This window comes from Theropithecus gelada, chromosome 11 (genome assembly GCF_003255815.1).
Source record: "Theropithecus gelada isolate Dixy chromosome 11, Tgel_1.0, whole genome shotgun sequence".
Classification (NCBI taxonomy): Eukaryota; Metazoa; Chordata; class Mammalia; order Primates; family Cercopithecidae; genus Theropithecus; species Theropithecus gelada.
The window spans coordinates 80,961,007-80,988,320 of NC_037679.1; the positions used below are offsets into that span (position 1 = coordinate 80,961,007).

General features: G+C 57.5%; 1 protein-coding gene and 1 pseudogene across 5 annotated transcripts; both read right to left on the reverse strand.

The window, feature by feature from the left end:
* Positions 1-667: 667 nt before the first annotated feature.
* Positions 668-17,523, reverse strand: RHOF (ras homolog family member F, filopodia associated). Of its 4 annotated transcripts, XM_025402238.1 has the most exons (5): positions 16,228-17,523; positions 15,886-15,973; positions 3,111-3,220; positions 2,898-3,032; positions 1,219-1,716 (listed from the first exon to the last, which is right to left on the reverse strand). In XM_025402238.1, the coding sequence occupies exons 1-5, from the start codon at positions 16,363-16,365 to the stop codon at positions 1,552-1,554; spliced, it is 636 nt and encodes a 211-aa protein (XP_025258023.1). In that variant the 5' UTR covers positions 16,366-17,523; the 3' UTR covers positions 1,219-1,551. The 4 variants fall into 4 exon arrangements, with proteins under 4 accessions (XP_025258024.1, XP_025258023.1, XP_025258022.1 ...); XM_025402237.1 differs by lacking the exons at positions 15,886-15,973; positions 16,228-17,523 and having other exon boundaries at positions 3,111-4,081; XM_025402239.1 differs by lacking the exons at positions 15,886-15,973; positions 16,228-17,523 and having other exon boundaries at positions 668-1,716; positions 2,902-4,081.
* A 461-nt stretch (positions 17,524-17,984) lies between these two features.
* On the reverse strand, positions 17,985-19,212 carry LOC112634613 (annotated as a pseudogene). Its single transcript, XR_003121799.1, has one exon. The product of XR_003121799.1 is annotated as an uncharacterized LOC112634613 (transcript).
* Positions 19,213-27,314: the final 8,102 nt, after the last annotated feature.

Genomic DNA, 27,314 nt, shown 5'->3' on the forward strand with positions numbered 1-27,314 from the left:
ACAGGCTGTAGTTTTCGGACCTCTACCTTAGACTATCACGAGGCCATGAGTTCTTCGAGAACAAGAGCTCCTTGGTTGATTCCCCAGGGGACAGCAGGGCCTTGGGAACCTGGGTGGGGTGGGGAGGGTCTCAGAAGGCTTCTTCCTTTGGTGACCTGACTTCTCGGAAGCTCAGGCTTAGCTGACACCCCAGCACTGGGCCAGGGAGGCCGAGGCAAGAGATACCGGGAAGGCTAGGAGTCACCTGAAGCCGTTATCCCATCTTAGGCGGCACCCAATCCTAGGTGCACTCCAGAGCCAAGCAGCTTGTGACCTCTGGTAGGCACCGGAATCCCCTGGGATACTTGTTTTAAAAGTCCTGGGCCGGGTGCAGTGGCTCACGCCTGTAATCCCAGCACTTGGGAGGCCAAGGCGGGTGGATCACAAGGTCAGGAGTTTGAGACCAGCCTGGCCAATATGGTGAAACCCCATCTCTACTAAAAATACAAAAATTTAGCCGGATGTGGTGGTGCGTGCCTGTAATCCCAGCTACTCAGGAGGCTGAGGCTGGAGAATCACTTGAACCCAGGAGGTGGAGCTTGCAGTGAGCCAAGACCGTACCACTGGACTCCAGCCTGGGTGACAGAACGAGACTCTGTCCCAAAAAAAAAAAAAAAATTCCCAGACCCTCGACCCCAGACCTTCCCAAAGGAGACTCGGGGATTAGGTATCTGGCTGTTGGTGACACAGGTGGTCTGTGAACCAGTTCTGAGAAACTGTCCTGTGGATCCCATCAGTTCTCATAGGAGGCCGGGGTGTCTCGCCTCCTGAACTCCACAGGCTGGTAGAAGCGAGGCTTGAGGACTAAATGGGCCAGTCCTGTCCTGGTGATGAGACCTTGAAGAGATGGTCAGATGGGTGGTCCAGGGTATACTTTTAACTGAGAAGCCGTTTTTTCTGCCCCCTGGGCACATGTGCCCAGCTCTGCAAAGACAGTGGCCAAGCTGAAGACAAGTCTTCCATGTGGGGTGGAGATGGGAGGGGCGGGTGCCAGCCCCTCCACCGGGCTGCGGCCTGTGTTCTCCTGATAGGCCCAGCCCCCTCGGTGGCCCCCGTGTTCCTGGGGGAAGGAAGGAAGGAGCTGGAGGATACAGCGGTGCCTATCTCGGGAGCCCAGGGAGGTGGGGACACAGGAGTGGCAGGCTTGGGGCGCCTGCATGGAACAGTGCCAGGTCCACGTTTACCCACCACCAGATGGACTTTTTCATTTCAAGCATAACTTGAGTCTGCACTGAGGAGACACTCATGGTGGGGTTGGCTGTGATGAGGGCCCTTCCGAGTCCGGAGAACAGACACTGGCTCCTGCACCCACATCACCACCCCGTCCCAGGGTTAGCCTGGAGGGGAGTTTGTGGTCAGAGCCCCAGTCAGGAGAGAGTTCCAGAATGTTCCAAGAGTCTAGCTGCAGGCCCCAGACACCGTGAGCTGGAGGGTCGGGATGGGGCAGCCTCCCTGGTGCAGTCAGCACCTGGGGCCCCTGTCAGTGCTGTCGTGAGGTCTGTCCGCCCTGGGTCAGAGCAGCAGGCAGAGCCGGTGCTTCTTGTGCCGCTGCGCCTTCTTCAGAGCACTGAGAGCCACCTTGGCGGCCTCCCGGAAGACGTCCTCCACATTCTCACGAAACTTGGCGGAACATTCCAGGTAGAGAGCAGCTCGGATCTGTTCGCAGGCGCTCAGGCCCTGGGTGGGAGGAGAAGCCAGCATTAGGTGAGGGGCCCCTGGAGGTCTCCTGGAACCACCTGGTGGGTTTGGGACTGGTTCTGAGGACTCTCCAGGGGTGGAGGCCTTGTTTTGGGCCTGTCGCCTCCATCCTGGCAGGCCCTCACAGTGTGGGTGGAATGGAGGGACAGTGCAGTGCATCCCCCAGGTTGGAAGAAGCCCTGTCCAGGCCCCCACCCTGGCCTCTCTCCAGCTCCAGGCAGGGAGGGGCTGAATCCTGACACCCGGGGTTGGTTCCCCCAGGTGTGTCTCCCAGGCCTGTGAGAAGAGTTGGAGGCCTCAAGACAGGACTTCCAGCCACCTCTCTCTTCTCTGAAAGTACAACTTAGGCAAATGAATTTGCCCTTTTATTTATTTATTTTTGAGGCGGAGTTTTGCTCTTGTTGCCCAGGCTAGAGCGCAGTGGCACGATCTTGGTTCGTCACAACCTTCATCTCCCAGGTTCAAGCGATTCTCCTGCCTCAGCCTCCCAAGTAGCTGGGATTACAGGCATGCGCCACCATGCCCAGCTAATGTTGTATTTTTAGTAGAGATGGGGTTTTTCCATGTTGGCCAGGCTGGTCTTGAACTCCTGACCTCAGGTGATTCGCCTGCCTTGGCCTCCCAAAGTGCTGGGATTATAGGCGTGAGCCACTATGCCCAGCTGAATTTGCCCTTATTAATGGTTATTTCTTGTGAAAGTTTCTTTTTGCCCCTTTTATTCTGTTTATTCCCCCATGCCTCACCCAAAGAGTTGCACGGTCAATTGGCCCTTTCAAACAAGGCAGACAGCACAGCACAGGACAGGACAGGACAGCGGCTCATAGCACAGAATTTGGAGCGCAGTGCATGGGACCAGATCCTGGCTCCACTTCTGGCTAGCTCTGTGACCCTGGGCAAGCTGCTTAACCTCTCTGGGCCTCATTGTCTCCCGTGTAAACTGGGGGATGTGAACAGCACCTGCCTGAGTCCTACGGATTGAGAGTAGTCGTGTAAAGTGCTCAGGTTCACAGGCCATCAATACTAATATTTAGAAATTATTCTTAGAATCCTGCTTCCCTCAGCTCCCTGAAAGGCCGCTAAGGCACCCCAGTTGCAGAGGCCAAAGGTCTGGGAGGCTTTACAGCCACGGCTGCGCCCCAGGGTCTTGGCCCCTGGCCCACCTGCATGTAGGTGATGGGCTCCAGCTGGGCAGCCCGGAGCTTCCGCAGCTGCTCCTTGTCCTTCCTCAGGTCTGTCTTGCAGCCAATGAGCACCATGGGGATCCCGCGGCAGAAGTGCGTGACCTCAGGGAACCACTGTGGAGGGAGGAGGCAGGGGATCAGGGGTGCAGCCGGGCCCAGATGTGGGGCCGCCACCCAGGAGACCAGCCTCACCTTGATGAGGACGTTGTCGTAGCTGGTGGGGTTCATGACGTCATAGCAGATGAGCACGAGGTGGGTGTTCTGGTAGGACAGGGGCCGTAGCCGGTCATAGTCTTCCTGCCCTGAAAGCAGAGAGCAGGGTGGGTCAGGGGACGTCCCCTGCCTGTCTGGACTCTGATGGGTGAAGGGGAAGGGGCCAGACAAGTGACCCTGCGTTAAGGCCTCAATTTCCTCATCTATACAATGGGCAGCAAGCCAGGAGTGGTGGCACAGGCCTGTGGTGCCAGCTACTCGGGAGGCTGAGGCTGGAGGATCGCTTGAGCCCAGGAGGTCGAGGCTACAGTGAGCTGTGATCATGCCACTGCACTCCAGCCTGGGTGACAGAGCAAGACCCTGTCTCTTAACAACAGAACCCATGAGTGGCAGCCCCCCAGTTCTGGATGGTGGTAAAGAATCCTCGAGATCAAACCCACACAGTGCTGAGGGCTTGGCCTGATTCTAGGGCTGGGGCTGGAGAAACTGCTAGCGATGATGCCGATAGCCAGTGTGATCCCCCTGCCCTGATGCTTAGGGGCAGAGCGCAGACTGGAACCCTCCCCTTCCCAAAGATTCAGACCTGTGGGGCTGGGTGGACTCACAGTGTCCCCAAGTCCCGAGAGGCTGGTGTCTGGCTTCAACCTCCAGCTTCTCGGGTTCTGATGCAGTCGGCTGAGTTCCCTGCCCATTCTTGCAAGCACTAGGAGGCGGGTAGTGGGTTGCTGGGAACAGCACCTAAGCGCCCTCCCCACCCAGATTCACAGAGCATACTCCTGGGGGGATACTTTAATCCTATGCCTGGCCCTGCCCCAACACGAGCTGAATCCAAACACCGATCTAGGCTTGAGCTTGGTTGGGTTTGCTTTTTTTTCCCCTTCTTTATAAGCAATTCTTTGTAACTTTTTATATTGACAGTTTCAAACTTACAGTAAAATTGCAACAAAGAGTGTGAAGAGCTCTGACTGTGATTCACCACCTGTTTGCATCGGCCCCTCTGGCTTTATCTGGAGACAGACACTTCTGTTTCTCCCTATCAGGGCACGGTAACTGCAGACACCTGCCTCTTCACCCCTTAGCTTGGCGCCATCTGCTGAGAACAAGGGCATTCTCTCCCCTGCCCCAAGCCCAGGAAACCGCATGGACTCTGCATTCTAATCCGATCCACAGGCCATAGTCCGATTTTGACCATTTCACCAATATTGTCCTTTATTTTTTTCCCCGTTGAGGAGCCGGCCCAGCCCAGGGTTCTACACTGCACTTAGTCATCATGCCCCGGTATTTTTTTAAAATCCCCACAGTGAGAACTGAGAGCTTTTCAGGCTCATTGGTGACCAGCCCCCCACCCCTCGACTTCCTTCCACTGAACAAGGGACTTGGAGGCCCAGGAATCCCCCTACCCCGTCCTCAGCTGCTGCAGGTGCTGGGCGGTGCCAGCCTGCCCTCCGCTCCCTCCCTGGCAAACACCTCTTAGGACAAGTGGCCTCTCCACGGAGCACCACCAGGCCATGTCTGCTCCTGCCGCTTTGCTGGTGACAGGGTGTGGCTACCCTCTCCCCACTGGCTCCCCCTCAACCCAGGGACCTCCAGAAGTCCTTGGCCAGCTCCACCATGGAACAGTGCTTAAGGGTGAGGTCACTAGAGGCAGATGAGACACGTGTTTAAATCCCAGCTCTGCCCCCACTGGCTGTGTGACCTTGACTTAGACAGGACATCGGTGGGAGTCTTGGCTTCCCTACCTGGAACATGAAAATCATAAAATCTACCTCATGGGGCTGTCACCAGCCAAGGCAGGCCATTGCACTCCAGCCTGGGTGACAAAAGCGAAAATCTGTCTCAAAAAAAATAAAAATAAAAAATGAATGAACATGAAGCATTCAACTTCTCAGTTGCACAAGCCGCATTTCAGGTGATGAACTGCCACCCGGGGCCATAAAAGAGTGTTCAGTGAACAGAAGCCACCAGGACAGCAACGGCTGGGCCAGGAGGGCTGTCCATACCAGTGTCCCCTGACACTGGGCAGAGCAAGGTCTCAGACCTGAACCACCCCCCCGACAAAGCTAGAGACGTCCTTGTAAGACACTGGGAAACTGACCTGCATGCTATTCAAGCCCCTTTCCTGTCCCCAGCTGTCCCTTCTCGGTAACCTCTGTCTACATCTTCCTAAATCTGTGCTATCCAACAGGGTAGTCACTAGCCCCATTAATTAACTTGAATTAATGAATTAACATTGGCTGGGCACAGTGGCTCACACCTGTAATCCCAACACTTTGGGAGGCCGAGGCGGGCAGATCACCTGAGATCAGGAGTTCAAGACCATCCTAGCCAACATGGTGAAACCCCCGTATCTACTAAAATACAAAAATTAGCCAGGTGTGGTGGTGGGTGCCTGTAGTTCCAGCTACTTGGGAGGCTGAAGCTGGAGAATCACTTGAACCCAGGAGGCAGAGGTTGCAGTGACCAGAGATCACGCCATTGCACTCCAGCCTGGGTGACAAGAGCGAAACGCTATCTCAGAAAAAAATAAAATTAAAAAAAAATGAATGAACATGAAGCATTCAGCTCCTCAGTTGCACAAGCCACATTTCAGGTGATGAACTGCTACCCGGGGCTCATGGCCAATACAATGATTGGTGCAGGTGCACGGCATTTCCTCCACTGCAGAAAGTTCTACTGGACAGCAGGGCCCTGTCTACTGCTGGCCACTGTCCCCACCCCCACCCCCGCCCCATCCCTACACCATCCTCATCTAAGCCCTCATCTGTCCCTCTTCCCTGGCGTACAGCCCTTCGATGAATCCATTATCCACCTGACAGCTGGATGGATCTTAAAACACAAGTCCTATCCTGCCCCCCTCTCCACAACAGAAGCATCTTCAATGACTCCCTATTGCCCCCCCAATTTTTTTTTTTTTTTTTTTTTTTTGACAAGAGTCTTGCTCTGTCACCCAGGCTGGAGTGCAGTGTCCCAATCTCAGCTCACTGCAACCTCTGCCTGCCGGGTTCAAGCAGTTCTGCCACAGCCTCCCAAGTAGCTGAGATTACAGGCGCTTGCCACCACGCCTGGCTAATTTTTGTTTGTTTTGTTTTGTTTTTGAGACAGTTTTGTTCTTGTTACCCAGGCTGGAGTACAATGGCACGATCTCGGCTTACCACAACCTCCACCTCCCAGGTTCAAGTGATTCTCCTGCCTCAGCCTCCTGAGTAGCTAGGACTACAGGCACGTACCACCACACCCAGCTAATTTTGTATTTTTAGTAGAGACGGATTTCTCCATGTTGGTCAGGCTGGTCTCGAACTCCTGACCTCTGGTGATCTGCTCACCGCAACCTCCCAAAGTGCTGGGATTACAGGCATGAAATTTTTGTATTTTCTTAGTAGAGACAGGGTTTCACCATCTTGGCCAGGCTGGTCTTGAACTCCTGACCTCTGGTGATGCGCCTGCCTCGGCCTCCCAGAGTGCTGGGATTATAGGCATGAGCCACCATGCCTGGCCCCTATTGCTCTTTGTATAAAATCCAAACATCTCCCCTGGTTCACCTGACTTCATCTTCTGCCACACCCACTTGCTCACTGCAGTCCAGTCAAAGCGCCACCTCACTGTTTCTCAAACCCACGAAGCTCTCATGCCCCGGCCTTTGTGCTTGCTGTTCCACAGGACTGGAAGGTCCTTCCCCCATTGCTCTTTTCACCATTTTCTCCCTAGCATTTTATTCTTAAACATCCAGATTAAATGGCTACATTTTTTCCCTTTTGAGGATAACTGCCTGCCCTCTGCATCTGTCTTTATAATAATACATCCTATACTCTATGCAGTTTTCAGGGTGCTTTAGTCTAGAAATGATTAAGAAATCCTTGGCAAGGCGTGATGGCTCATGCCTGTAATCCCAGCACTTTGGGAGGCTGAGGCAGGTGAATTATGAGGTCAAGAGATCGAGACCATCCTCGTCAACATGATGAACCCCTGTCTCTACTAAAAATACAAAAATTAGCTGGGCGTGGTGGTGTGAGCCTGTAGTCCCAGCTACTTGGGAAGCTGAGGCAGGAAAATTGCTTGAACCTGGGAGGTGGAGGTTGCAGTGAGCCAAGATCACGCCACTGAACTCCAGCCTGGCGACCGAGAGAGACTCAGTCTCAAAAAAAAAAAAAAAAAGCTGGGCACGGTGGCTCACGCCTGTAATCCCACACTTTGGGAGGCCGAGGCAGGGGCATCACGAGGTCAGGAGTTCGAGACCAGCCTAACCAAGATGGTGAGACCCCCGTCTCTACTAAAAATACAAAAATTAGCTGGGCGTGGTGGCAGGTGCCTGTAATCCCAGCTACTCCAGAGGCTAAGGCAGGAGAATTGCTTGAACCTGGGACGTGGAGGTTGCAGTGAGCCCCGAGATCATGCCACTATACTCCAGCCTGGGTGACACAGTGAGACTTCGTCTCAAAAAGGAAAAAAAAACCAAAACACAAATCCTTACATGACAGCCAGATGTGGCAGGGAAATGATGAACACTCGCACTGCATAGGAAAAGCCTGAGAGTCACAGCAGTGAAGTGACTCGCTTGAGGTCAGTGACTCAGTGACTGGGCCAGGAGTTAACCCCAGCTCATGAAATTCCAAGTGGGATGTTCCTTCTGCTGATACACACTAACGTGTATTGTGCAAAAATAGGTTCTGGTCCTTTAAGATGTAACAATGGGGTTCATAGTTCTGGCATAACATATTCCCTTTTACAACTATGGCAGGAGTGAACAGGTACAGTAGTCCCCCCAACCCACAAGGGTGGATTCCAAGACCCCCAGTGGATGTATGAAACCACGGACAGTCTAGAACCCTAGATATGCTGTTTTTTTCTATATGTACACACCTATAAGACAGCTTAGTTTATGACTTAGGCACAGTAAGAGATTAACAACAATAATAATAAAATAAAACGGGGCCAGGCACCGTGGCTCACACCTGTAATCCCAGCACTCTGGGAAGCCGAGGCGGGCGGATCACTTGAACTCAGGAGTTCAAGACCAGCCTGGCCTGTTACCGAGCCAGCTGCTGACTGACTCATGGGCAGGTGGTGTCTCCAGCAGGGATACACAGAGGAAGGGGCGAATCACATCCCGGGTGGGATACAGCGGGACCGTGCGCAATCTCATCACGCTACTCAGAGCGGTGCATGATCTCAAATTTATGAATTATTTCTGGAATTTTCCATTTAATACTTTCAGACCTCAGGTAACTGAAACTACAGAAAGTGAAACCTCGGATAAGTTTGTAAAATGGAGCCCCCTTGGACGGCTTCTCTCATTTCTTTTTTTCTTTTCTTCACTTCTTTACTTTTTTTTTTTTTTTTTGACAGGGTCTTGCTCGGTTGCCCAGGCTGCAGTGCAGTGGCACGACCTCGGCTCACTGTACGCTCCGCCTCCTGGGTTCAAATGGTTCTCCTGCCTCAGCCTCTTGAGTAGCTGGGACTAAGGCAGGTGCCAACATGCCTGGCTAATTTTTTTTGTATTTTTATTATTTTATTTTTGAGAGAGAGTCTCACTCTGTCACCCAGGCTGAAGTGCAGTGGTGCGATCTTGGCTCACTGCAACCTCTGCCTTCCAGGTTCAAGCAATTCTCCTGCCTCAGCCTCCCATGTAACTGGGACTACAGGTGCCCGCCACCACGCCAAGCTAATTTTTTGTATTTTTAGTAGAGGCGGGGTTTCACTGTGTTAGCCAGGATGGTCTCAATCTCCTGACCTTGTGATCCACCCGCCTCAGCCTCCCAAAGTGCTGGGACTACAGGTGTGAGCCATAGCGCCCGGCTTTCTTTTGTATTTTTAGTAGAGACGGGGTTTCACCATGTTGGCCAGGTGATCCACCTGCCTCAGCCTCCCAAAGTGCTGGGGTTACAGGCATGAGCTGCCACGTCTGTCAAGGTTGTTCCACTCTTGTCACACACAGCAGAGACAAGGGTTGAGACTTGCCCACTGGGTTTGGCAACTACAGCCTGCAGTGACATCAGGACAGGAGGTGGCGGGGCAGGCATCAGGCTGCAGCGGGTGAAGGAAGAAGTCAGCCCCGGAGCGCTGGAGGCAATCACAGCCTGCCTGCCTCTCCTGGGGCCTCTGCCCTTGCTGTTCACTCCTCCAGGAGGTTCTTTCAACAGGGAACAGTGTGGCTCCTTCCCTCCTCTCCTTCAGGGCTCTATGGAATGTCACCTCCTCCCAGAGACCTTTCCTGACTGCTCTGAAACAGCCTCCTTGGCAGTCTGCCACGTGACGGGGCTTTACTCATGCCTCTCACCCCTACCTGATTTCACAATACTTCTCTGGGGCCAGGCGGGGTGATTCACACCTGTAATCCCAGCACTTTGGGAGGTGGAGGCAGGTGGATCACTTGAGGTCAGGAGTTCGAGACCAGCCTGGCGAACATGGTGAAACCTCGTCTCTACCAAAAATACAAAAACTAGCTGGCTGTGGTGGTGGGCACCTGTAGTCCCAGCTACTTGGGAGGCTGAGGCTGGAGAATCGCTTGAACCTGGGAGGCTGAGGTTGCGGTGAGCTGAGATCGTGCCATTTCACTACAGCCTGGGGGACAGAGCGAAACTCTGCCTCAAAACAAAAACAAAAATAAAAAACAAAAAAACAGCAATTCTCTGGGTGTTTTGTTTGCCTCTCGGGCAGGCAGGAACCACCTCTGTGCTGTTCACTGTTGTGCCCCTGGGAACACAGGTGAGCGCAATACACATTCGGGGAAGGAAGGCTCAAAGGAAGGAGTGGGTGAAGAGGGTTAATAGTCATCTCTCCGGCTTTAGGTGCCCCTGCAGCCTTGGCAAGGGCATTCCACTTCCTGACCTGTGTTCATTCAAGCAGTCCCCCCGGGAGGTACGCTGGGCGGGGACAGTTCTTCCTGTTGAGAGCCCAAGTGGTGGAGGGGGCCTTCGTCAAGGTCAGAGACAAGCACCCTGTGAGCCAGAGGCCAACCAGTCCCCAAGGTCAGCTGCCTGCCAGGCCATTCTAAAAGCACCAGTTCTTCCAGGAAGCTGTCCCCAGCCTTCCCAGCTGGGAAGTAACCTCTGGGCCTCAGTTTCCTCATCTGTGAAATGGAGATGCGAAAAGTGAGTGAGCCTTGATGACAGTAATAATAAAGATGTTTAGTATCGACTCTCTCTCTCTCATATAAAAGTCACGGTCTAGGCCGGGCGCCGTGGCTCATGCTTGTAATCCCAGCACTTTGGGAGGCTGAGGCGGGTGGATCACTTGAGGTCAAGAGTTCAAGACCAGCCTGGGCAACATGATGAAACGCTGTCTCTACTAAAAATACAAAAATTAGCTGGGCGTGGTGGCACATGCCTGTAATCCTAGCTACTTGGGAGGCTGAGGCAGGAGAATCACTTGAGCTAGGGAGGCAGAGGTTGCAGTGAGCTGAGATCAAACCACTACACTCCAGTCTGGGCAACAGAGTGAGACTCTGCCTCGAAAAAAAAAAAAAAAAGGGTTTTGTTCTGTTGCCCAGGCTGGAGCGCAGTGGTGTGATCACAGCTCACTCCCGCCTCAATCTCCTGGGCTCAAGCCATCCTCCTGCCTCAGCCTCCCGAGGAGCTGGGGCTGCAGGAGTGGACTACTGTGATTCTGGCAGCACCTATCCATGAAGGCTTCTGTGTTATATGCCAGGTCTAGCCCGAAGCCATTCACCTGGATTAACTCATCTTTCCCCCAAAAACCCTACAAGGTAGACACTATTGTTGGCCCCATTTTACAGGCTGAGAAACGGAAGCATAGAGAGCTGGAGTGACTTGCCCCAGGCCACACAGTTAAGGGGAAGCTTTGTAAATAACAGAGGACCCTGCTGGGGTATTTTTTTTTTCTTAGCCTACCCCAGAAAACAGAAGGAATCCTCACCCTACTTGTCCCAGTCCTGACCAGGTGAGGAAAAATGTCAGCCCTCTCAAGAAAGAGGGCCTCTGGGAAGGAAGAGGCAGCCAGCTGACTCCAGCGCCTCCTCCAGGTTGCCGTCCTGGCTTGACTCTGCCCAGCCCAGCCTTCCCTAGAATTCAGTGTGGGCCTTTGGGGCATGGGGGGTTGGGGGGACCAGGCCTGCAGAGGATGTATTTCCGTGTGCACCAATCCCATGCCCACTTGGGGATGGGGGAGTGTACTGTTAATAAATACCTTCTCTCATATGAGTCGGGGGTCAGGTTCCATTCACTCATGCACATTCTGGGCGGGACTGTTCAGGGCAGCCTCCACATCTCGAATTGACGCCCACATTTCCCTCTCTGGGTGTCAATTTCCTTATCTGGGAGAGGGGGTGATAACAGTGATAACCCCACCCCTAATCTGGAAGGTGAAAGCCCAGGAGAAGGGAGGCAACACTTGGAGCTTGGAGCTTGGAGCTTGGAGCCGGAGCGGTGCCGGTGCCGGTGCCGGTGCCGGGCCGGGGGTGGGGGCAGAGTCGGGGGCAGTGCTGGGAGGCAGGAAGAAGGCTATTGGGTTACTCTTGAAACAGAAACTTCCAGGAGAAGTTAATAGCCTGGCATGGCAGGGGGTCAGAACCTCCAGAATCTTTGGACCCAGAAGCTTTAGGGGCCTCCCAGCCACCAGGTGATACCATTACCCTCTACATTCTACAAAAATGATCCTGGGGCTGAAAGGGTCCATGTCACCTGCCCGTAGTCACAGGGGGGCCCATCCAGCCACTGCAGATGGGCTTAGAGATTAAAACAGCCCAGGAGACCAGGCATGGTGGCTCACACCTGTAATCCCAGCACTTTGGGAGGCTGAGGTGAGAGGACCACTTGAGCCCAAGAGGCTGAGGCTGCAGTGAGTTATGATCATGCTACAGACTCCAGCCTGGGTGACAGAGCGAGACCCTGTCTCTAACCACAGCCCCCACCCACCAAAAAAAACCAAAAACCAAAAAACAAAAAAACCCAGGAATTATACGCAAAGGATGCACGTGCTTCTGGTGAGGAAGTCTCTAGGCCCGTGAAGCCGCCCATCGTCCTGACGTACACTTGGGCGGTGCTGAGGCAGGGCTGGGGGAAGGGAGGCTCATGCCGCACACAGGGCTATTTTCTTGGTGGGATGAGGCTTTGCCAAGGCAGTCCTGCTTCCAGGGCCAGGGGTCTCTAAGGCCCAGGGCAGAGTTAAGGAGAGAAGACCTCAAATCTTCAGGAGGACACACAGGGCAGGTGGCCCCCAGCTCCAGCTGGGGCGTTGGTCAGGGAGGGGTGCTGGCAGCGTGAGAAGGGAAGAGGAACCCACTTTTACTCACTCTGCTGGGGCCACGGGTGCTTCCCCAGGAAGACAGGGGCTGCGCAGCCCCAGCTGGGAGTTGAGACCACCTTCTGGGTGACCCCAGCCTTGGCTCAGCCCAGGCCTCCGGTGCTTCTGGGGCTCACGATGCCCACCTGTCCCTGGTTCCTTGTCTTAGCAACTCCTACTCCATTGCCCGCCAATTTTCTTTCTGTTCCCATCTCAGGCTGAGAAGGGGACCACTGCTCCCAGGGCAACCCCCACCCCATTCTGTGCCCCTCCAACCCTGGACCCCACACCTTGGCCCCGATAAGCTCAGTCTCCCATCTGCGTCTTCACAGCCCACCTCACCCCGCCTCTCCCTGCCCAGGAAACTTCAGACTTCACCGCAGCTTCCTGCCTCAGAGGATGTCGGGGCCCGGGTGAGGCCAACAGAGCAGTGGGTGCCACGGCCCCCGCCCCTTCCCCTCTGAGCCCTGAGAGCCCTGTCACCCCATCTGCCCACCCTCCGCTGTGGTGTCCGTAACTACTTCCTCAGGATGGAGACAGCCACACAGGCCTGCCACCAGGGCTCCTGTGGGCAGGTCTGGGTGTGGAGAAATTCAGCCTCCGAGAGCCACCCCTGTCTCACAGCTCTGGTGGCCACCCGTTGGGAAGACGCCCCTTCCGCCACTGGGTGTAGCCCATTGGGTTCTAGAACTTTCTACAACTACGTTTACTAGACTCATTTCTGGCTTGGCCATTCCTTCACCCTCTTGGCCTTTTGCCTCTCTCTATGTGACCTCCTGGCCATGGCTTTCTGTCATGTTCTCCCGAGAGCCGTCCACCTGCAGGCAGAGATAAATCATCTGCGGCATTCGGATCTATTACCCATTCATTCCATCACCTTCCAAGCCTTGCTCCGTGACAAGCACTGGGACCTGGGCTCTCCCTGGTGGCACTCACTGACCAGGGGATTTCCTCCTATGAGCAGGCCTTCCCCGGTCATGGGGGGACACCCCCTACAGGGAGCAGCCAGATTTCTTCTCCCTGGGTACCCCTCCTTGGTCTGTCAGACTATGAGGCCAACCTCCTCCCATGAGCCCTGCTTCTCTGCTGCTTGGAAGAGACTTGCCAGGGAAGATAGATCTCCCCACTGCAGCAGGGGCTGGGGGCCACTCAGGGCATGGCACTGTAGATTCCAAAGCACAGGATCGAGCTAGGGCTGGGCAGGGATGGTAGAAGGGTCTTTTTAATTTTTTTTAATTTTAATTTTTTGAAACAGGGTCATGCTCTGTTGCCCAGGCTGGAATGCAGTGGCGTGATCTTAACTCACTGCAACTTCTGCCTCCTGGGTTCAAGCAATTCTCCTGTGTCAGCCTTCCAAGTAGCTGGGACTATAGGCGTGTGCCACTATGCCTGGCTAATTTTTGTATTTTTTGTATTTTTAGTAGAGATGGGGTTTCGTCATGTTGCCCAGGCTGGTCTTGAACTCCTGGCTTCAAGCAATCCTCCTGCCTCAGCCTCCCAAAGTGCTAGGAAACGGAGTCTCGCCCTGTCGCCCAGGCCGGAGTGCAATGGCACAATCTCGGCTCACTGCAAGCTCCACCTCCTGGGTTCAAATGATTCTCCTGCCTCAGCCTCCCGAGTAGCTGGGATTACAGGTGCCCGCCATCATGCCCAGCTAATTTTTGGATTTTTAGTAGAGATGGGGTTTCACCATGTCGGGCAGGTTGGTGGACATAATATATTAATCTGATTTAATCCTCATGACCCTCTTAGTGCTCATGACAGATGAGGAAACTGAGGCCCAGACATCCCCAATGATATGTAGCCAATAGAGCTGCGGTCAAAGCCCAGATCTGACTCCAAAGAGGGTGGCAGGAACAGGATGGGACCGTGGATGGGATCCCCATAGTGCCGGTGGGCGCCTGCTCCTGGTAACTGTAGCAGGGGACGCTCCTCCATCCCTCCGGTAGCAGCTCTTTGCACAAGTTCTTCCTACATCACCTTGCAGCTTTCCAGAATCTCCACACCACAATCTACTCTGACACGTTCCTTGAGCATCGCTCTCTGGGCAAGGCCAGAAAGGCCATCCCTGTTCTCATGATGTGGAGGCTGCCCTGAACAGTGAACCCCGGGACCTGATAGGGGAGGCCCTGAGGGCAGAGGAGGAGGAAAGAAAAAGCCTCCTGGCTCTTGCAGGGCAGTGGGCTGCTGTAAATGTCTCCACTCAGGAGCACTTGACTCAAAAAGTGGGGTTAATGACCTTGCCCCTCCCTGGCTCCTGGACAAGAAACATGAAAGTAAAAGTGTCCCAGACCATGACTCTTACTACCCTCTGGGCCACGCCTCGGGAATTCCTCTGATGTCTCAGCTCTCCCAGCTCACCAGGGGCTAGAGACAGGCCCTGTTTTGGGGGTGGCCCTACAGGGCCCACATCCCACAAAGACAGGTTTCTCAGAGACCATGATAGGACCTGCTGAAGTCGGAATGGAGGGGGCTCTGAGCTAGAACAGCCCCTTTTCGGGTCCTCTCCAAGGTCTACCTGGGGGTGGAGGTGTCTGGATTTTGGTTCCATCCTACGTCAGTGTCTGACCTCACCTCACACATACAAGGCTTGGCTGGCAGGAGAGGGCCACCTGGTGACGTGGTTCCCTGCAGGTCACTAAACACTGAGTCACAGAGGTGGGGTGAGGCCTCACCTGGGGATGTCAACCTTTGGTCCCCAATGTTGATGAAGCCCAGAAGGGAGTCAGGGTCCTCCCACTGACTGCGTTTCTCCCGTCCCCGCCCCTCACAACACCGACTCCCAAGCAATTGCACATAAATCCGTAGACCACCCACGGGGGGCTGCAGGTGGCAGGCAGAGCCTGGTGTGGGGCCCCTGCCCCCAGTGCTCTGTTCCTTCCTCAGTTCATTTTCTACACTGTCTGGTTTTGTCCCAGGGAACTGGGAAAGCACAGAAATAATTGTAGCCACACAATTCCAGAACCACCAACTGCAAGCCGTGGAATCCTGGGAGTTGCAGACACAGAACTCGCATCCACAGGACCCCAGAGCCTCAGGCTGCAGAGCGCAGGCCACAGAGCCCTGGAGCCACAGGCTGATTTGCAGCCGGGAGCGTCCCAGAACCACAGGACCCAGACACACAGCCCAGGCAATCCGAGCACCAGGGGGCTCAAATCTGCAGCCCACAGAGTCTGCAGAGACCACAGCAGGCAGCGCAGCAATCCTGGAACCATGGGAGGCCCAAGAGCAGCCCACTGCTTTCTAGAACCACAAGAGAGGAACGAGCTGTGGGCTCTCAGCACAGAGCTGGGAGGGTGGCCCCGGAGTTCACCTCCTCCTCCACACTCTCCACTTACATATAGGGCTTGGCCTCTAGGGTCGCGCAGCCAGCGCCCCTGAGCGGCCTCCAGGAGTGAAGAGCCGGCCAGGACCCTGGCAAGGCTGCTGGGCGGGGACGCCCGGTGGGGGACGCCCGGGAGGGGAAACCCTTCGGGCGGGCGGACCCCCGGGACCCCGGGGGCGCAGGCGCACTCACCGGCCGTGTCGTAGAGATTCAGGGTGACCTCCTTGCTGCCAACGGTCACGCTGGCCGTGTACTTCTCGAACACCGACGGGGCATAGTGCTGCGGGAGAGGGGGTCGGTTGGTCCTTAGTGGGGCCTGCGGGGGCCAAGGTTCTAGCTAAACCCACTGTCCACCCCTCTCACTCGTCCCGGATCAGCACCCCCTCACCCCGCTGGGCTCTGGAATTCCCGAGGGGCGCCCCGGGGTGGCGGCCGCCTCTCCGTACTCGCGACGCCGGGGACCGAGGGTCGGGGCTCTGGGCTCAGGCTGAGGGGCGTCCATCGCCCCCACCCCAGCCCCGCTGCGGGCCTCACCTCGGGGAAGGAGCCCTGGCTGTACACCATGAGCAGCGAGGTCTTGCCGCAGCCGCCGTCACCCACGATCACGATCTTCAGCTCCTTCCTGCCCGGACCGGGGGCGGCGGTCGGGGCCGGGGCCCCGGGGGCATCCATAGCCCGGAGCCCGCAGCACTGGCGGCTGCGCGCCCGGCACTAGCGGAGCCAAGAGGTCGGGGGCGGGGCGGGGCCGGAACTAGCCCCGCCCACTCAGAGCGGCGCCACCTCCGCCAGGCAGCCTCCCGGCCGACCTCCCAGCCTCAGTTTCCTTTCTGCTAAGGTCCCAGCCCTGGGTGTGGGTATTCAGCTCTCAGTCCCAGGGATACTGCGGCACCGGAGAAACAGGGCTCAGCTGCGAGAGAAGCTCCCACCCCCATCCCACCGCCACCCTCTGCGCGTCACGGCGCGCCCCTCGCCGGCGAGACCCGATCGTGGCTGCCCAGCGACTCCAGGTGCCCCTGATTGGCAGGCTCCGCCTACGGCAGGGACCCTCTGATTGGCCGGCGCAGCCAGACAGGACCTCCCGGATTGGCTGGCTGTGCACCTGGTGCGAGGAGCCCCAGGCCTCGAGCTCCGGGAAGAGCTCAACTTTGCACTGCCCCAGCGGCGTGGCTTGGCGCATGTCCGCCTCTGGCCTCAGTTTCCCCACAGGAGGTAGCTGCGGTGGCACCAGGGAAGATGCTGACGCGAGGGTCGTGTCTGCCCACCTCGCCTGGGCTAGGAACGCCTGCGTGTACGCGGGTTCGGGGTGTGGAACTAGGCTCCGCTTACCCGCACCCCGACCCCGGGCTGCAGGGTGGACGTCCAGCGCCCTCTGCCGGGCAATCGTCTCGGCGCCGGCCGCAGGTTGGCCCCAAACCACGAAGGGCGGGCGCCTCCTTCCGACAGGAGCCAGAGGCGTGAACCACGCAAGACGCCGTCAGGGAGGGGCAGGTTGGAGTAGCTCTAGTTGAAGTCAGCTTGATCCCTCTCCTTGAGCTTTGGAGACTAACCCCACACCCATCAAGAAATGTAAGAAAATGCGTTTCCTTGCCAGCAGCCACATGTCCTTCATCTCAGGAATCCCCCCAACTCTCCCGTCCCATGATGAAAACAGCTTTTGTTGAGCACTTACTGTAGGCAGTGCTATCAGGGCTGCTGGCTGAATCACCTGTAACCCCCACCCCTCGTCTTACCCCTCACCCCGGGCAGGATGACTGCCCTCTGCACCAGCCAGGTGAGTGTACAGGGTGGCAGAGGGACCTCCCTGGAGCTGCTCCACGGCAGATAGGCACGAGAGCATGGCCGAGAGTTAGATCCTACCAGCTGGGGTAGAAGAGCCCATTTCTAACAAAACCTCAACAGCAGCATAGTTGGGGGCAAGTGACCTTCCGTAGTTTCCGCAGATAGGGGCTGGCAGGACTCAAGATCTTTTTGCTGGCGATCCCACCCCAAAGATTCCCAGTTTTCAAGATCCCGGCAAGGCTCATGTAAACCTCACTTTCGTGGAGGAAAACCGCCAACCTGGCAGTTCCATGGTCAAGGTTCTCAGCCGCTGCAAGGAAGGCACGGTCTGACCACCAGAGGGCAGCAGCGACCGCCCACAGAATCCCAAGACCACGGCAGAGCTGGGAAGGGGAGGCCAGAAGGCACCCCAGATTCTCAGTGGACGCCCTCTCCGGGCACTGGGCAAAGGGGAGTCTCTTGGGTCAAGCACCCCCTAGACAAATGCACAGCAACTCATCCACTCCTTTTTCGCAACACGTTTATTGAGAGGCAGTTAAGCTCCAGCTTTCCAGGAGGTCAGGTTGGGAGAGGGGAACCCTTTACAGAAGGCTGAGTGCTGGCTGGCACACTGGGCTTGGCAGCACTGGAGGGCAGGCAGGAAAAGTAGGGTGGGTAACCCGGCCTGACAAACGCACGGCAGCTAGAAAACCTCTTCAGGTTCTGGGGTGGCTGGGCCATGAGAGGGGAGGCCAGGCAGGGCTGTCAAGGTAACGGGGTTCAGATCATGGAGGAGTTGCCTGCCAGGCTCCATAGGACTGGGGGACAGAAGGAGAGCACAGCCACCAGCCGGGCCCTGAGGTCCCCAGGGTGACCAGGGAGGAGCTGTGACTGGCTGGGGAGGCAGGGCTGGGGCCGAGGTTCCCTAGGACCACAGGAGGTAGCCAAGGCATTCCAGGTGGTGGAGGAAGAGGACCAGAAGCTGGTGAGTGTGTCACTCGAGCCCAAAGGGGGGCTCCTGACTGTCCTCAAAAGCCTCAGACCTCAGTGTCCACTTTTTCCATCCAAGAAATGGGGCTGTGAATCTCTGCTTATGACAGCACAAGCTGGCACGAAAGTGGAGGCGGGAAATGAGAACAAGTGTGCTTTCCCAGCCCGGCCTGGGCCCAGGCAGAACAGCCGATACTGGCCCCAGTCTGCCTACCCACCCCTGCTGGACAGGAGGCTGGCAGAACCCCAGTCCCACCTGCCTGGAGCGCGTTTGATTTGGACTCGACTGTTGTGGTGATGGAAGGGGCTGGATCTGTAGCTAAAAATACCTCGGAGCTAAGCCAGCTGCTCGGAGCTTCCTCGGAGGCTGGGCCCCGCTGGGCCCGCTGAGGAACTGGGCACGCCCACCCAGGAGGCAGCTCCCTTACCTGCTAGAGGTTGAGGACCCGTGTCACTCCCCTTCCAGTCACCAGGAATTCCTGGAGAGTTTGAGAAGGCAAGAAAGATTCTTTAAGCTGGTTCTTCACACAAGGGCTCTTGGGTCACTGAAGCCTGGGGGAGCGGCTGAGTGGTATTTGTGGGGGGGGTCAGCTCATCGGTGTCCACAGCGGGGCCTACGCCATAGTGCGGCCAACAGGGAAACCGAGCCCCGGAGAGCTGCAGGGGCCTAGCCACTGCTGTGTTGTCAGAGCAAAGCCCAGCCAGCCCCAGTGAGGCTGTGGCACCCACTTCCCTGGGTGCCTGAGAACCCTGCAGAGGGGCCACCCACATGAGGCAGGAGACACTGAGCCTTCAGGGATGAAGCTACTCCCTGAGGTCCCCGGGACGGGAGCTGGCCTGGCAAGTACATCTACCAAGCCCGAGCAGTCCCCCGGCCTTGGCTGCCCATGAGCACTTGGGGACGGGCCAGAGGCAAGGCCACTCCTTGAGTGCTAAAAGTTCCCCTCACAAAAGCCAGACTCAGCAACAACTCAGAACGTTATTGTCTGCCGGGCGCGGCGGCTCACGCCTGGAATCCAGCACTTCGGGAGGCCGAGGCGGGCGGATCACCTGAGGTCAGTTCGAGACCAGCCTGACCAACATGGAGAAACCCTGTCTCTACTAAAAATACAAAATTAGCCGGGCATGGTGGCACATGCCTGTAATCCCAGCTACTCTGAGGCTGAGGCTAAGAATCGCTTGAACTCTGGAGGCGGAGGCTGCGGTGAGCCCAGATGCACCATTGCCTGGTCAACAAGAGTGAAACTCTATCTCAAAAAAAACAAAAAAAATTATTGCCTATTGCCGGACCTGCTCCTCCCAGCACTCAGGTGCAGGAGTTTGCTGGAGGTCACATGCCAGCTAGAGACGCACTGGGCCAGGCGACTTGAGATGGTGGGGCCGCCTCACTGCACAGCCTAGGCAGAGGCTGTGTCTCCACCCAGAGGGTCCGAAAGGTCACGTTCCGCACTAGGGTTCCGGGCAGAGGGGCCGGAAGAGGCGGGGACGCCAGCGACTCAGTAGTAAAGCAAGTCCTGCCACCTCCTGGCCGGCCCTTCCGCTGGCGTGGCCCTCTCTCTGCAGGCCTCAGGGCCAGGCGCCAGGAGCAGCCCCGCCCTACGTTCGCTGGGTGACCGGTGGGCGGGGCACCCTCGAGGGACCAGCAGGAACAGCAGCAAGAGGACAAACTGCCCCACCCTCCCTGCCCCAGGAGGTGATGGTGGGGGGACAAAGAAAAGGGACCAAAGCACAGGGAGAGGGGTACAGTCCAGCCAGGTGGGTCCCGACACCGCGCTGAGAACCACATCCAGACCACAGCTGAGCACCCAACAGCTCCCTGATTGGATCCAGGGAGGGGAGAAACTGGCTGGAGCCCTCCAGGGTGCAGCTGGGAGACAGGCGTACGTCAATTACTTAATTATCCAAAGCAGGTGGGGAGTAAAGACCCCACCCAGAGAGCAGCGAACACTCTGCAGAGCCAAATGTAAAACAGGTTTCACGGAGTATAGAAGAGGCTTTTGGGACATTCACAATGTGAACCTCAATTTTTATCAGGTGCTTTCGCCCTCTTGCTGTACTTGTGCAGAGGGGAGTCTGGGCAGGAACACCCTTCCCTCCCAGCTGGACCCAGGACAGCTCATCGGGGATTGAAGACCCAGCCCTGGCCCTCAGAGGAGGAGCCAACAGCACCACGCCGGTTACTTCCAACCAGACAGTCCTGGGCAGGGATGCCAGCAGACAGCTGGCACGGGAGGAAGCCCAAAATAACCCAGACAGCTGGGGTGAGGGGGTGCCATGGGCACAGGCGCTGGCTGCCAAGTCAAGCCACCTGGAACCCCATCCTGGCTCTACTGGTGGTGGCCTTGTGACCTTGGGCGAGTCACTTCTCCCCGGATCATGGGTGTGTGACCCAAATCTTGACCCCACTATGGAACAGCCTGTGCGGCTGGGGAAAGGCCTCTACCTCCAGCTGGACTCAACCACTCGAGAGGAGAACCGCATGGGCTGCCTTCCCGGGGAGCGGGAACGCTAGATTCCCCTTTGCCCTGAGGCAGGGACACGTGCTTCCGCAGGTGGACTGGTGGGGCGGGGGAGCTCTGAGGCAGCCCAGCGCCCACCCCCTGCAGCCACTCCTAGCAATAACCACAATCACAAGGAAGGCCAACTAAAAGTTTGGGAGGGCCTCCTTAAGGCACTTAATCCTCCCACCCACCCTTTCCAGCAGGCATCCTTATCATTTTAAAGGGGGACACTCACCCAAGGTCACCAGCACTATCGAGATCCTAGCTCACGGCGAACTATCTCCCTTAGCACCAAGATACCTTTAGCAAGGTCTCCCTGTTTATCCCCACAGGTCCCCAGAGCTCAGTGTAGCCCTCACAGCAGGAGTGGGGCACACCTCCCAAATAGGGGAGTGGTGTGATCTGGAGCACCTGGACGCAAATGGTTCATCAACGCAATCACAAAGCAGAGATCACATGGGGGGGTCCGAGACCAAGGGCCGCCATCTCCAGCTGTGGAGCTTCTCAAACACTGAGATGGGAAACTATTCAGTATGTGAAGTCGGCTAGTGTTAGAATGAAATCAATTACTATGTGCCAAGCGTGGAACTTGGCACTTCTGCGTCAAAACCCCAGGTGTTACCAGGCTGGGGTCTCAAAACGTGTTCTGACCACAGCATCAGCCTCACCTGGGAACTTGTTAGAAATGCCAGTCCTCAGGACCCACCCACTGAATCAGACACTCGGGCACCAGGCCCGGTGGTCCATTTTCAATGAGTCCCCCTTCGGGTGAGATTCTGATGCCGGTTCCAGACTAAGAATCACTGATCTAGCCCTGTTTTTGGAGATGGAGAAACAGGCTTGGAGGCTATGCCACTTACGCAAGGCCATAGCTGTTCAATGGCTCGCCAGGTTTCAAATCCAGCTTTGTCCGGTTCTAAACACAAGGCTTATATACAGGCCTGCCCATCTGGGGACTGGAGAAGAAAACAAGAATCCCAGGAAGGTGGTGAAGCGTCAAGGAAGGCCCTTTCATAAAGAAAGCTGGCTGGGACCCCGGATCTCTGTTCTTTGCCTCCCTAGCAGCCAGACATCCGAGGATGGCTCACACTGTCACCCCAAATGCCCCACGGGGACGGCTGGAAGGGAGGCCACAGCACAGTTGGGCTTTCTGGCAGTGACCTGTGTCTTTTAGAAGTAGGAGGCACCCAGGGCCCTCCCCCCGCCGAAAAACACACAACTGGGAAATACTTGCAAGTGGAGCCTCTCGTATGCTGCTAAATTCGGCAGAGAATTGCACGCCCCAAATGCCTGACAACAGAAGCTGACAGGCGGGGATGGATGGCCCTGGCGGCCCAGCAGGCGGCCCTAAGCGCTCGCAGCTGGGGGGGCGGGGCCGCAGAACCAGCCCGGCGGGTTTGGGGTTCCGCCCTCCCTGGGCTGCAGGCCAGAGCCCCCCAAATCTCCCTCACGGTCTGGGCAAGGACTCACACCTACCTTAATGGGAGGACTGTCAGGGTCAAACTAGGCCTGCCCCTGCCGTCGACAGAAGGAAAAATTGTCCATTCGGGGGGTGCCCGGCTGTCGCCCCTTCTCTGGCCCAGAACCTGGAGGGGAGGAAGGTGGAGGGCGGATCAGGGCGTGGGGAGAGAGAGATGTGACCGGCCGAAGGCACAGTGGACGGGGGCTCCGGGGCTGAAAGGGAGCCCCCCAGACATCGCCCCACCCCCAGCGGCCCGGGCGGCCGGGGGCGGCTGAGTCAGACGGTTGAGCCCGGGCCCGGGCGGCGGCTCATCTGCATTTCCAAAGGCCCGCCCCGCCCGCACTCTCCCCGGGAAGGGCCGGAGATCTGAGGCTTCGCCCGGAGCCCCGCGCCTCGGGGGATCCGGGGGGCCCCCCTCCGTTTTCCCAGGCTTCCCCCACCTCCTGCCTGGAGACCTGGGCAGGAGGGCTGCGCCCTGGGCGACCCAACGGGGCGTCTCTGGCCACCCCGAGGGCCTCACGACCTGAGTGGGGACAAAGGGGGCGACCCCCCGTCCCGCGCCGGTTCGGATCTCAAAGGGCGACTGGGAGGTCGGGCCCGGGCGCCCAGAGCCGGGTGGGCAGCGGGGGCGGCCTGGGGTCAGGGCCAGGCCGGGCCGCGGCTTCCGGAGGAGTCGGTGGGACCCGGGGCGGCCTCGAGGCCCTGCCGACCCCGTGGCCCTCGGCTGCGGGCGCCCGCGCGGGACAAAGAGGAAAGGGGGAAGCGGCCCGGGCGAGGCCTCCTGGTGCCCGCGTGGGCCTCCGGGTCGCCCAGCCCCCCTCCCCCGGCCGCTTCTCCCGCCTGGCGCGCGGCGGCCGCCACCGCCCCAGCCACGGGCAGCGCGCGAAATGGCGCCCGTCAGGCCGCCGCGCCGGGCTGAGGCGAGCGCGGGAGACGTGGCGCGCGACGCCCCCCGAGGCCCACGGCCTCCGAAACGGCTCCCGAGACCGGGTCGCCACCGCTGCGCTCCGCGGGCTCTCGGGGCCCGACCTGGCCGCGGGCCCGCCTCCTGCTTCGGGCTCCCCACGACCGGGGGGACGGAGGGAAGGAGGAAGGAGGGAGAGCCGCCGCCATTAGCACCGCAGCCCTGCCCGGCCGGGCCCGCCCGCCAGTCCAGCCCAGCCCAGCCGCGACGGGCTCGAAGCCTGTAAAGAAAACTGGTGTTTGGGAGGAGGAGCGAGCGCGGCCAGGAGGACAGGAGCGCCGGGCTGCAGGCGGAGATGCTGCGTCATGGTGCCAACATGGACGCCGGCCTTTTGTCCTCCTTCGCGTTGCCAGCGCAGGCGCACCCCGGAGCTCCGAGAAGCCGGCTTCGGGGTGCGGAATCCTCACGATCGAAAGGGAAAGAGGACCAAAGGCTGGGCAATGAGGCTCCCTCGTCTTTTAAGCCCCCCGTCTCCAAAGCACTTCAATTTCTTCTCCCCATCCAGGCTCAGACCTGGGAAGAGCGAGGGGGGCGAAGGCAGGCGGCTCCATGAGCCCCCGAGGGTCGCTGCGGAGCCCCTCTTCTCGCCCTTGGGGCAGAAGAGGCACAGGGGTCCAAAGAGCCCTCCGTGTCCCAACCCCCCGCCCACTGCCCGCTCCGGCTGCCAAATACAATGCTCCAGAATCCTCCTTCTCCCCTCAGCTCCCAAACACTCGCAGCCCTTGCTTGGCCTGCAAAAGGGTTTCCTCGAAGGGGCAAAAGGCACTTTTATTTTTCTTACTTACCCGCTCAGCCCGGTGCCATGGAGTCTAGAAGATCAAGCTGGGCGGTGGTTTTGGAGACGTTATTGTAAAAACATATATATTTTTTGATTTAGTTGGGAAATTTGGGAGTTATGGTGGTGTCTTTGTTCTTGTTACCTTTTTGTAAGTTACACCCTCACGTTCTGCTCCTTCCACTTCTGCAAACTTTCCAGGGTTGGGTAGGCAAAAAGGCAGCTTCGCTGAGGACTGTTTACTGCTCTGGATATAGCAATGGTGTGATCGTCATTAAGAGACAAAAGGCGAAAATACACAGTCAAATCAAACAAAAGGCAAAAGACACACCAGCCGCCCAACCACCATAGAAAATACCCCCCACTTAACGTTGAACGTATTTGCTGGAACCAGTTAGGACTTGTTTTCCAGTTTTAATCTAGTTTCCTGTGACGGCTTTAGTCTCTCGACACAAAGAGAAGGTCTTCCTTTCCCTCACCCACCAGCTCCCCCCAACCCCCAACCCCAAAGACGAGAAAAACAGGGCTGTTTTTCTTCAAATAGATCGATTTTCAAAGAAAGTGTACAAGCTACGGGGAAGAAAGCTGACTAGCATTTAGTGCTGTAAGCATTTTCAAAAGCATAAAGCTAGAACCTTAGCTTTATAAAAGCAAGATCGTCTCAAAGCATCTTAACTGGCTTATATTAGACAAGAGAGACAAAGACATACATGCAGATGAAGGTTCGGAAAATTAAGGACATCTCAGCAACATTAACATAAAAACTGTACTGCGTCAGGACAGAATGGATTGGGTACTTACAATGTAAAAGGTTTTTTAAAAACTAAGAGTAACAACTGCTCACAATTTTTTGTTGCTGCCATTTCGCTAGTCCTAAAGCTATATACATTTAAAACATTACCTTGTTAAAAAGAGAGAAGGAGTTAATAAGATGGCCAGGTTTAAGTGTTTAATAGAGGAAACTAGATATATTTAAAAATTTATTGTTCAGTCAAGAGAATACAGATTAAGACAGCTCCAAGCTCCCCCCACCCACCCAAAGAACAAAAAGGAAAAAAATATGTCATTTACTTAGGTTTTTTTGGAATTCAAAACTGTTAACTGCTGACATGAATGGTGTGCTATGACCTAGTTATACAAGACAAAGATGGATTCCAAGTCATAAGGAAAAATCCAGATCTTTTTAAAAAGTCTTCTCCAGTCTTCCAACTGTGAGTCCTTGGGCCTGTTGACAAATGTTAAACACACTGAGACGTCCTGAACTGGATGGTAGAGTCAAAGGAAAAACATTCCCCATTTGCAACAAAGGAAAAACCCACTTGGCCATTTAATTCCATTGCAGAAAAATGGCTTCCCTCATCTGTTGGCCTCTCCTTCGTGTCTGATGAAGGATGTTTTGAGATCAGCGTCTAATAACTCAAGCCCTATAGAAGCCGCGCGCTGATTGGCTGCCGCGCCCTGCCGCCCTGCTCCAGCCAATTACCTACCCACGGCCAAATTACAAACCCCGAAAAGAGCCCCAATATGAGCTACACCAGCTCCGAGCCCCGGCGAGGCGGCTCCTGCGCCTCGGCCGCCAGAGAGGAGCGGCAGAGGGGGCTGCAAACGCGTCCTCGCGAAGCCCGGGAGCCTCGGAGTTGAACTCACAAAATGGAAGCCGCGCGCTGATTGGCCGCCGCCACTCCCGGACCTTTAATAAAGAAAGGGGAAGGAAAAGATAAATGCAAAAAAGGGGGACTCTCTCCTCCGCGGGTGGCTGGAGGAAGGGGGGGAAGCATGTGTTCAGGACAATTACAGGGCGATCCCCTCCAAAAATAAAAACAGAAGAAGGCTTCTATCGCCCAGGTCCAGGCGAGGGCTACATCCTCCCAGGAATGCGAATGCTAACGTGGTGAACCCTGGTCTCCCCTCCCCAGCTCAGCTCCGGGGAGGGGGTCGCGGGCCGGAGGAGGAAGCTGGAGCGCAGATACCTCGATTGCAACTCCTCTGAGTCGACGCCGGCCTCCCCGCGCGGTTCCCAGCGTCCACACACACCCTCGGCCCCCTAGACCCCAGCCCTCTCCCCGGGTCCCCGCGCGCCCGCCTCCGGCCCGGGCAGTTTGGAAACAGTTTTGCAGGCCCGGGACGCACGCCGCGGCGGCCGCGGCTCGGAGGGTAGTCCCGGCAGCGGGAGGTAGAGCCCGGGGAGACCCCCTCCCCCGCCAGCCAAGACCCCCACCCCAGTCCCAGAAGAATAAATAAATTAAAAGGCCTTCCCCCGGGGAGGGGGAGGCAGTGTGGGAGCGCGCGAGTGAGGGGTGGGGGGCCGCTGGGGCCCGGGGCTTTGGCGGCGCAGCTGCCGCCGCCGGGAGAGTGCCTGGGGAAGCGGCGAGGAAGGAGAGGGGAGGAGGAAGAGGAGGAGGAGGAGGAAGAGGAGGAGGGTGAGCGCTCGGGTCGGGCTCCTTAGCGGTGTATTGTGGGATGTGCGGCTACTGGGAGCCGAGCCTCCGCCGCCAGCCGCCTCCCGGGCAGCAGCAGCAGCAGCGGCGGCGGCAGCAGCTCCGGGCCCGGCAGCCGCGGCGGCGGCGCCCCCCCTTCCCGGCCCCCGGTCTGGCCGCCCCGGCCTCGGCTCCCGCGGGGGACACCATGTACTGGCTGGCGGCGCAGGGAGGCCGGCGCCCGGCGGGGATGTAAGCGCGGCTCGGGGAGGGAGAGGCCGCGGCCGGCAGCCGGGCGGCCCGAGCCCCCGGCCCCGGCCCTGGCCCGAGCGGGCGGGCGGGCGGTGGCGGCGCCGCCGCCGCCAGGCCCTGCCGCGAGCCCCGCGCCACAGCCGGGCCGAGCGAGCGGGCGAGCGCCACGCCGGGCGGCCGGGCGGGCACCATGGGCCGGAGCCCGCGTCCTCCGGGCGCCCCGGGCCCCGCCAGCCCGCCCCGGGGACCCCCGGGAGCCCCTCGCAGCCGCTCCGAGACGGTGGCCGAGCGGGCGGGCGCGTAATTCTCCCGGAAGGGTTATTCTCTCGCTCCATTCTTGTTTTGGGGGGAGCCAGCGAGACAGCTCCTTTCGGGGCGCGCTGGCAAGGTGGGAGGGGGTGGGGGCCGGCCGATTGGATTCTTTCGCGTGTGTGTAGAAGCGGCCGCCGCCGCCGCGGCGGAGACGACAACAACTTGCTGGTTTTCAGGTTGGGTTAACGGC

Coding starts and splice junctions, on each gene's coding strand:
- RHOF (XM_025402236.1), bottom strand. CDS start 3,515: ATGGGTTCTGTTGTTAAGAGACAGGGTCTTGCTCTGTCACCCAGGCTG. Junction 1,717..2,897: donor AGCCCATCACCTACATGCAG/GTGGGCCAGGGG, acceptor CCTCCCACCCAG/GGCCTGAGCGCCTGCGAACA.